Below are 10,742 nucleotides of genomic sequence, written 5' to 3' on the forward strand. Positions count from 1 at the left end.
AGGGTTGACATGTCGTGGGGTTGTTAACCAATGTCATAAAACAATATATGTACTGACTGTTTAATGAGAAACTATTTGTTCTGTAAACCTTCACCTAAAGTACAATAAAAAAAAAAATCAGTTAAGTTTCACTAAAAATAATTTTTTAGAAGATGCGTATTATTTTATGGGAGCCCTGGTGGGGCAGTGGTTAAGAGCTACGGCGAGCTATCGCTGCTGACCAAGAGGTCAGCAGTTCGAATCCACCAGCTGCTCCTTGGAAACTCTATGGAGCAGTTCTACTCTGTCCTTTAGGGTCGCTATGAGTCATAATCGACTCGACGGCAATGGGTTTTGGTTTTGGTTATCGTTTTATGAGTTAGGTGATATTCAATAGCGTATGTTTCTCTTCCTTTTCAGCATTATTACTAAAATTTACTTTTCTAAAAATAGGCTGAGGTTATTCTGCACTGTTTAGATTAATTTACAATATGCTATAATTAAGCACAGAAAACATTATATACATAAAATTTTAAAAATAAACTCTAATTCTTGTTTTTCAGTTGAAGCTTTATATCAAACTACATACCCAGAATATCTGCAGTACATTTATTTGGTGGCGCCAATATCTCTTATGATGTTAAACCCTATAGGGTTTATCTTCTGTGAAATCCAGAAGTGGAAAGACTCTCAAAATGCTTCTCAAAACAAAGTAAAAATTGTGGGACTTGGACTTCTGCGTGTATTACAGAATCCAATAGTATTTATGGTCTTCATTGGAATTGCCTTCAATTTTATTCTTGATAAAAAGGTGCCGGAATATATGGAAAATTTTCTTGATGGACTTGCGAATTCTTTTTCTGGATCAGCCCTATTTTATCTTGGTGTTACAATGGTAGGAAAAATAAAGAAACTGAAGAAGTCAGCATTTGTTGTATTAATTCTTCTCATCACAGCTAAACTGTAAGTTTTGCTTATTTAACATGGAGATTGTACTGAAAGCCTAATTTAGCCAGTTCCTTGGCATATGTCTGCAATTGTTTTCTCCCTTGCATAAACCAAAAACCAAACCTATTGCAGACTAGTCAATTCTGACTCATAGCAACCCTATAGGACAGAATAGAACTGCCCCCATAGGGTTTCCAAGACTGTAATCTTTATGGAAGCAGACTGCCACATCTTTCTCCTGAGGAGTGGCTGGTGGGTTCGAACTGCCGACATTTTTGTTAGCAGCTGAGCGCTTAACCACTGCACCACCAGAGCTCTGATATTAATCAGGGTCTGATATTAATAATCCTTGCATAGTCTGATATCAATAATCCTTCCTATGAGGTAGTTAGGACTTAAAGGAAAATGTGATGTTGATGTATTGTGAAAAGTCATTTCTTCATGCCATGTAGGTTATTCTTTCCATTTACTCTCAGAGGATAAAGATTCTTGGTTTTCTTCCAGCATTTACATCATTTTTCTTAATATCTCCTGACGATTCATTTTAATCATATTTTTAAAGGAATTCTGTAGGATTTCTGAGTTTTCTAAATCTATTAAAATCCTAAAGTCAAAACACCATAGTCATGATGAGAACAATAGTTTTGAATATAAATTGTATTTATTTCATGAATTTGGGGAAAACAGTCTGTAATTCTGACGTTGGCTGAACTTTCTCTGTATAGGTAGGTCAAAATGAATGATTATTATCAATCATCTGATCCTAGTCTAACCAATAAAGAGTTCTTATCAGCTTCTTAGTTAATAATTTTTCAGCTTACTTGGCTTATTAGTCATGGAGTTATACTTTACGGTGCAAGTGACATAATTTTACTATAAAATTATCCCAAGGCACATGGGACATAACTTTACTATCAAATGTAATATGAATGTAGTGTAAAATGATATATTATCTATATTTTCAAAATAATAAAAGTAAATATAAGTTCTGAAAGTGATATAAACCAGAAACCTATTGCTGTTGAGTCTATTCCAATTCATGGCAACTCCATGTAAGTTATTTAGGGTGGTGTTACACTCCTGGAAAGAAAGTATTGGTATTGCCATAGTAATAAATATATGTAGTTCTAACAATAATAGAATCATCAACATTGCCTTACAAGTAGAATTTAAATGTTCTTACTTTTTAATCCTTTGTTTCTTTGATCCTTGTTAGATCTTTTACTTTTTTCTTTTTTTCTCATTGAATTAAAAAAATACGTGTAAGATTAATCTCTACTCCATCCCAGACCATCTCTCTAGGTGCTGCTGTAACAATGTTATTGACCTTGGTCTTGATCTTTTTTAAGGAAACTGATAAGCCCCATTAGCTCAGATATAGTTGATATGCTCTTTGTATGGAATCCTGAAGGACTTGTTTAATAACTGACACTTCATCAGGACCTGATTTCACTAATTTTTTACTCCACCTCAGTTGTTTCAGCTCCCTTTGCTCAACCTTTTGTCTTTAAAAAAGATGAAGAGTTAATTGTAAGAGATACCTATTTTTCTGCTGGTTTTTAGAATCTTATTGAGCAGCATTATTATCATTAACTGAACCATTTAAACCTCTGATCATAATAAAGATCAGCATTTTCTTTTCAAAAAGTAGTTTAGTAATTTTCTTGAAAAAAGCTCTTATTCAACCTTTTTAAAAAATCTTTTAACAACGGACCAATAAAGAAAGCAAGAGACAGCAGCTGTAATTGTAACTTTTACCATTTTTTTGCAGGAAAATTATTTGTAGAACAGAAAAGAAATCAAAATTTTTTCTCCTAATCCCTGACATTTGAAGTATTTCTAGAATGTTGTTACTTTTTAAATGGCTCTAAGTTGAATTCTTGATGCTTTCAACAAAATGTCCACAAGTAGGCATGCACATAATACGTGCATACAAATAAATATACCTGCTGGGCAGGAGACAAGAATAACCGAATGCCAAGTTCACTAGGGCAATCTACTACCTGATGACCAGCGTGCGTTGACATATCGAGTGAATAATTTCTTGTTTCTTCAGCCTGGTGCTGCCACTTTTGTGCAGAGAAATGGTGGAAATCTTGGACAAGAGCAACAGTGGGGTCAACCATACAAGTTTGTCAAACTATGCATTTTTGTACGGTGTCTTTCCTGTAGCACCAGGAGTGGCTATCTTTGCAACACAGTTCAACATGGAAGTAGAGATTGTATGTATATATTGCTTTCTAAGTTTGATTGTGTGGTTAGTAGAAAAATGAATTTTTAAAATGCAGAAATCAGTATTCTTTTTATGAGAATTTATTATTCATAAACTACCTCATTATAAACAAGGAAGCATCATGCAACATACATAAAAAAAAAACCCAAAATCCATTGCCATTGAGTCGATTTCGACTCATAGTGACCCTATAGGACAGAGTAGAACTGCCCCATAGGGTTTCCAAGGAGCACCTAGTGGATTTGAACTGCCGACCTTTTAGTTAGCAGCTGTAGCTCTTAACACTATGCCACCAGGTTTTAATCTGGGGCTTTTATTCAGTCATGATTTTTTTCATTGGTCTTTTTTAGTTTCAACTATTTTATTACTATATTTATATTTAAGCCGATAAGTTATTTATAGAAGGTTAACTTTTGAAATTTTGAGGAAAAAAATCTGTTTCACTCCTTGATAACTCAACCACCAGATGCAAAATACCACATAATCAATTGCAGTAAATAGCTAAAATCAGTTATAACCAAATTATTAACAGGATCTAAATATATTGTATATGCTATCTACAGCATTAGAGTAAATGTTTTTGAAATATAGCATGAAACAACTAAATTGTTTTGTGAAGGTCTGTTCCATAATTTAATCTGTAAAATGTTTGCATAATAATTTTTTTCTTTTCGGATAGCTTTTGTAGCCCTATATTTTATGAAATAGTATGGAAAGAAACTGTTCATAGATTTTTTCATAGATCATTGTTATGACATGTTTTCATAGATCATTATTACCTTCTGGAACCTAGAAGAAAACCATCAGCAGTGGAATTTCCTAGTATTATGTGCAAATATAAAATTGAGCATAGATTGGAAGAGGAACTTAACTATGTTTACTTTTAAGGAATCTCAAAAAGAGGAAATATGGTATTGGTTAACCCTGCTAGATTCTATAATGTCTTTTTACTGAATTTTGCTTTTATTTTAGATTGCTTTAGTGTGCTGTGGCTAGAGTTTAAGGAAATTGTTTGAGATTATAATTCTTTTCCCAATTTGATATCGTTTTTGCAGATAACCTCAGGGATGGTAATAAGCACGGTTGTGTCTGCTCCAATCATGTATGTTTCTGCCTGGTTACTGACTTTTCCCACTATGGACCCAAAGCCATTGGCATATGCCATCCAGAATGTTAGTTTTGATATAAGTATTATCAGCCTAGTCTCCTTGGTAAGTAAGTTTCAGTATAAAAACGAGTCAAAACCACAGAATAATTATGGGAATAGCTTGGTAACAGAAAGTTAGGAATTTTTAAACCTAGTTTCCTATGAAATAGAGAACCTAAAGCCTGCTCATACAATGTAATATCAGCCTTCTGATTAGCTGAGTTTTGTCTTTCCAGTTGGAGTTAGAATGGTATAGTGAGCAAGGCATGAAATTTAGCCACACCCGGATTTGACTCTTGGCCCTACCACAAATAGCTGTGTCTCTGTGGAATTACTTTACCCTCTCTAGGCTTCAGTTTTCTCTATTATGAAATGGAGATAATAAAACCCGAAGGCCGTTGAGTTGATTCCAACTCATAGCAACCCTATAGGACAGAGCAGAGCTGCCCCATAGGGTTTCCAAGGAGCGGCTGGTGGATTCGAACCGTGACCGTTTGGTTAGCAGCTGTAGCTCTTAACCACTGGGTCACCGAGGCTCCATCAAATGGAGATAATACTTTTGTCTATTTCTGAGAGTTGTTTTGAAGATTAAAAGAGATGATATAGTGAAAAGTATTCTGTGAATACTAGCTGTTGTAGAATCATGGAGTTGGAAGGGATCTTTGAGATCAAGTCCAGATACCACTTAATGTTAATGAAATTTTAGGCTACTTCTCAAATTGGACATAGTTAGCTTAAACTAAATAATTAACCATTTGACAACTGGAGTATCTTATAGGTCAATTTGACTATTGAGATAAAACAATATTCTGGCTGAAAAAAAGATAATTTTTACTGTTAAATGTGGATGAATGTGTATATTGATAACAAAAGCATGAAAAATGTAATTTTTAAGAAATTTCACTTGTCACATATTCTTAAAATCTACACCCATTGACAGAGGGTAATTTGTAGAGAGGGACTATATAAATTTGGATTGGCAGTGAGGGAAGAAAGAAAGAAAGAAATCAACCAACGTACTTGCTTGGCCACTATGTAGGTAGAATAGAAACCCAATCCTTTTAAATATAAGGAATGCAAGATTAATCTTAGAGTGGGTGATGGTGTGTGTTGTTTGAAATACAACAGCTTGGAACTTTGATACTTCATGAGTCAATATGGTAGAAGTAGGAAAGGAAAAACAGAACAGTGCATTGTAACTGCATCTCTCACTAAAGCTCCTTTGCTAAATAGTTGGCTTTGAACCTGTGTCCCACCTAGCGACTGCGTGTGGTTAGAGTATGGCCCTGGTCAAGACATTAGGTCTTAAAGACCCTGTAATTTTTTAGCAGTTAATTTTCTGTGAAATCTCTTCAGGCTTTTAAATTTGCTTTGGATATATTAATTTACCTTAACACCCTTTTTTGGAACTAAACAGTTTAAAGTAAATGAAATACTACAATTGCCTTCTAAACCAGCATAAAGAAGATTCTTCAAAGAGGTGAATCAATGGGTTATCTAATAAGTACTTATGAAGATTAAGAAACCTAAATAACTTTTGAACCTTTTGTTTTTAAGATTTGGTCTCTGGCTGTTCTTCTTTTGAGTAAGAAGTATAAACAGCTTCCTCATATGCTTACAACTAATTTACTCATTGCCCAGGTTGGTAAACATACAGGTATTTAGAGCTATGTTTTTCTCATAGATTATTATAGAGGAGAAAATTAACTTTGCTGGGTTTTTCTAGTTATAAAGTCAGAAATAATGCCAAATGCAATCAATTAAAATTTGATCACAGTTAAATTATGCCTAATATATTAAATATTACAATACGTCTTGAACTATCTAAAGTTGAGGCTTATAATGGTATTTGATGATAACTTTGCATTTTTAATAGAAATAATTGAATCATTAAAAAATGAACTCTCACAGTGTTGTTTTTCTAGCTAAATCTTCATATATTTCAAATTATAATGGGAAGAAGTTTAGCATTTTCTATGTAAGTCATTACTAAACATAAGGTTAGTATTTAGATTCTAGTCATTATCTGTTTTAATTGAATATGTATATGGTTAAAGGGTTTTTTCATCATAAAAGTTAAATTTTTAGTATAATCAGTATACAATAGTTGATGATTAGTTAATAATTTCAAATGAATAGTTATAATATATTTGCTATGAATAGAATATATATGAATGTGGCTAACTTAATAGTTACTTTCTGTGGTAGTATTGAATAGTATGGTTTTTTTTTTTTTACTCCTTACTCACAAAGTTTTTAATAATTTTTTCTTTAGTCTATTGTCTGTGCTGGAATGATGATATGGAATTTTGTTAAAGAAAAAAATTTTGTTGGACAGATTCTGGTGTTTGTTCTATTGTATAGCTCCCTGTATAGCACGTACCTGTGGACAGGTAAGTTGGATCACGAATGGAAATTTCGTTCTGTTCCCCCTCTCCCCATTCATTAGAAGCCCTCAGCATGTAGTGATATATTTGAAGTGTAATAGTTCACAGTTGGAGCCCCGGTGGCACAATGGTTAAGAGCTCGGCTGCTAACTAAAAGGTTGGCAGTTCGAATCTACCAGCTGCTGTTTGGAAACCCTGTGGGTTCTATAGGGTTGCTATAAGTTGGAATCAACTCGATGGCAATGGGCTTTTTTTTTTTTAGTTCAGGCTTAAAGGTGCCCTGGTGGCATAATGATTAAGCCCTCGGCTACTAACCAAAAGGTTGGTAGCTTGAACTCACCCAGCGGCTCTGCAGAAGAAAAACCTGGCTATCTTTTCCTATAAAGATTACAGCCTAGAAAACCCTATGGGCCAGTTCTACTCTGTCACATGGAGTCACTATGAATTGAAATTGACTCGAGGACACCTAACAACAGCACCAGTTCAGAATTAAGGTACTCACTCAGCTAGTTAAACCCGCCAAGGCAGGCAGTGTGCATAGCTCATTTCCTTTCTTGATGTGCTCTGTTTCTTCATGGGCTCAGGTAGTTCTCCAGCCACATGGTCCTTTTCCCCAGGGCCTTCTGCTCCAGGCCACTGTCAGCACAGCTCCTCTTTGGAGACTCCAAGAGGGCAGGCACTAGCGGCAGGCAGAGGAAGGAGGGAATGGACAGAGATGTGTGTAGAGATGTGGCCCAGCGCTCACCGTACAGTCCAGCTGAACAGAATAAAAAGTTCTAGCTCTGCCTTAAGCAAATTACTTAGCTTTTAGGGCCTCAGTTTCTTCATCTGTAAAACTGGGTTACAACATCTTATTGAATTATTTTGAGAATTAAATGAAATATGGGTATTTATGACTGCTACATGGTAGGCACTCAACAAAATGGAAACATATAATTACTAAATAGAGGAAAAAGAGAGAATCAGAGAACAAGAGAAGTAGGGGAATAAAAGGGAACTACGAAAGTACCCAGTGAAAAAGACTGTTTCTCCCTTTAACCAGCTCCAAAAAGGGTATCAAAAATGTTTTAGCACACTGGCTATATTGAAATATAACACTTATTTAGAGGCATACACTCTGATATATCTGTGAAAAATTCTGTCTGGCTATTTTGTGTAAAATGGCATAGAAAAGGAAATTTAGGATAGAGTGATAGTACTAGTTACAGCCGCTGTCAGGAGACAAGTGGCAGGAAGTGGCTGCGACTGGCCAGACCTTTGATTTCACGCCTTCAGGATCAAAAGCAGGGCCCACCCGAGTCAGCGGCCTTTTGAAGTGAGGCAACAGTGTGGTGAGGAATCTCAGAATGAAAATCTCAGTGCTTTTTAAAGGCAAGTATACCTTGCATGAAAGTTTTCATGAGATGTCAAGTTGAAAGAGACTGAAGACTTTCTGTTTCCAAATATAGATGAACCAACCTGATCTCTAATACTTAGGCTTATTAAGGCTAAATTTATAATAATAAGAGGGCCGCAAACAGATCGGTATGTCAGAAAGCCGCAAGTCTCTCTGAATCCCTCTTCAAACAGGCATGTGGAGATCTACCCAAAGAAGTTGTTCTGAATTCCCTGACCCTATGAAGGAGCCCCTTTAATTGTCAAATTATTATGCTGTAACAGAATTTTAAACTTAAAGTGTCATTTTAAATCATCCTATCAGCCCTTTCCAAATTTCACATTTGTATACCATCCTCACAATTTTTGCCATGTCTGTCTACCACATCTTTTTTTTAAAATTGACTCACCTTTTTTTAACCTCAGTTTAACCTTATATTAGCAAAATTCTAGGTTTTGTCTGTTAGTTAAAATTTTTTTCAAATACACGTTAAAATAAATGCATTAACTAGTCAAAGAATTTTCATCTTTGCTACCTATAGTCTCTACACTTCAGGAGACACTGGTCTAGTTTAAATCCCTTATTTTGTAAATTAGGAAAATAAGGCCCAAAGAGTTTAAATGATTCAGCCAGGACCTCTCACAGCTTTGTCAGCAAGAGAGCTAAGGCTAGATTCTGACTGTTAGTATGATTCTTCACGAGGCAAGAATCAGGAACGTGAGAATTGTGAGCAGAGCCCTTGCTACTGTTACATAACCGGCACACTTTTGTGGTTGGTCACTTGTTCCCTGGCACTGTGAAAACCTGAAACCATAGAGTGTGCAAATATACTGAGGGAGGAGCAGTGGTAGTATAGTATTTCTTGAACTTGAATAAGAGTTCTTGTGTGGGTCCCTCGTAAAGGAAAAAAATTCTCAAGGACCCCAGTGTTGATTTAAATTATTTTTAGCAGTGTTTCTTAATCTGACTCGATGGTACCTAACAGCAACTTAATCTGTACAATCGTAAGTGTAGGTGTGAGCTCCTTATATACAGCTAACATACAAATATAAAACCAAAACAAATTCACAGATTAAATTCAAACAACACTACATACCCAGTAATTCTAATCAGCAACATTAATTGACATGACAAATGATCTTGTTTTGCTAATCTAAATCACAGCTTGAAATGTAAACTAGAAGTACTACTCTGGTGCAGTTTGTTTTTAGTTTGACCTGCCTTTATATCCAGGTGCAGGGTTATGACTTGATTATCTCACTGCTTTTCAATCTTCAAACTACCACAGAACCTCTGTTTGGATCGTGTGTAGTATCATTTGGCCTTCACTTGGCTCAAACTTAATATAAACACAAATATAAGCCCTGAAATCATGATATGGTACTTTGATTATAAGGTGGGTATCTAGATAATTATCACTGAAAATAAACCAAAAAGACTTAAAATTTCTCATAGAAAGTATCCAGATCCTGAAGAGTATGTTTTAGGAACCGCAGGGGTCCATGGATCTGAGTTCAAGAAACACTGATAGCTTTGAAGGATCACGTCCCTTGCTATGAGATGACTGGTTTCTAGTCCTGCTCTGCCCTCCACTGGTGGTGATATGGAAGCTTTTGTTTCCCTATCTATAAAATGAAGCAGTTAATTTTAAACAGTGGTCTCTTCCAACCCTCGAGTTCTGAGATTCTATGGCTACATAAACCAACCAAACCCATTGCCCTGGAGTCGATTCTGACTCGTAGCAACCCTACAGGACAGAGTAGAACTGCCCCATAGAGCTTCCAAGGCTGTAAATATTTATGGAAGCAGACTGCCACATCTTTCTCCCACAGAGTGGCTAGGGATTTGAACCACCAACATTTCAGTTAGCAGCCGAGCACTTAACCACTGCACCACCAGGCCTCCTTATAGCTATATAACCAAAACCAAACCAAACCCACTGCCATCGAGTCGATTCTGACTCAGTGACCCAATAGCAACCCAACAGGACAGTGTAGAACTGTCCCATAGGATTTCCAAATTGCAGATGAAGGATTCAAACTTCGGTTTGCAGCCAGTCTCTTAACCACTGTGCCACCAGGGCTCCTTATAGCTATATAGACTTTATTAAATAAAAATGTTACTTGTATAAATAATTGGGTGTAAGGAAGATTTAAGAACTTTAAAACATTTGTGTTTGTATTAAGTTCGTTTTGTGCTTGTATTAAGCTCCATCATTTAGACTTTCACAATTTCCAATAATATAACCTGCCATATGTATAATTGCCTATATTTCTTGGCAGTATCAGTGTAGGTGTGTTTTTATCTGTATCTAGTTTTTAAAATTTTTAAATATGCTTAGATAGATTCCAAACACATAAGCCAAAAGAATAAAATGATTTGGGCTTTTGAAAAAATCCTTATAAACAGGAAGATTTGAGTTAAAAAAAATAGTACAGGAGGGAAAACATGAATGTTTTTGAATTAAAAAAAACTTGCTTCAAAATATTGGGAACAGCTATTTTTTTTTTTTTTTTTTCCTCAAGTCTGAAAACTTTTTTTTTTTAATTGTATTTCCGGTGAAGGCTTACAGAACAAATAGTTTCTTATGAAACAGTAGTACACATATTGTTTTATGACACTGGTTAAGAACCCCACAACATGTCAACCCTCTAACTTCTCAACCTTTTTTTT

At 35.3% G+C, this 10,742-nt stretch overlaps 1 protein-coding gene across 2 annotated transcripts in view; it reads left to right on the top strand.

Moving 5' to 3' along the window:
* The window catches only part of GPR155 (G protein-coupled receptor 155), a 52,423-nt gene that overhangs the window by 11,900 nt on the left and 29,781 nt on the right, over positions 1-10,742 (top strand). For both annotated transcript variants that reach the window (XM_004375492.3, XM_023730556.1), the window contains exons 3-7: positions 543-942; positions 2,984-3,149; positions 4,216-4,371; positions 5,865-5,948; positions 6,583-6,700. In XM_004375492.3, coding sequence (XP_004375549.2) covers positions 543-942; positions 2,984-3,149; positions 4,216-4,371; positions 5,865-5,948; positions 6,583-6,700 — 924 coding nt within the window. The remainder of the gene's footprint in view (positions 1-542; positions 943-2,983; positions 3,150-4,215; positions 4,372-5,864; positions 5,949-6,582; positions 6,701-10,742) is intronic.

The sequence above is a fragment of the Trichechus manatus genome, unplaced genomic scaffold (assembly GCF_000243295.1).
Source record: "Trichechus manatus latirostris isolate Lorelei unplaced genomic scaffold, TriManLat1.0 scaffold00037, whole genome shotgun sequence".
Taxonomy (NCBI): domain Eukaryota; kingdom Metazoa; phylum Chordata; class Mammalia; order Sirenia; family Trichechidae; genus Trichechus; species Trichechus manatus.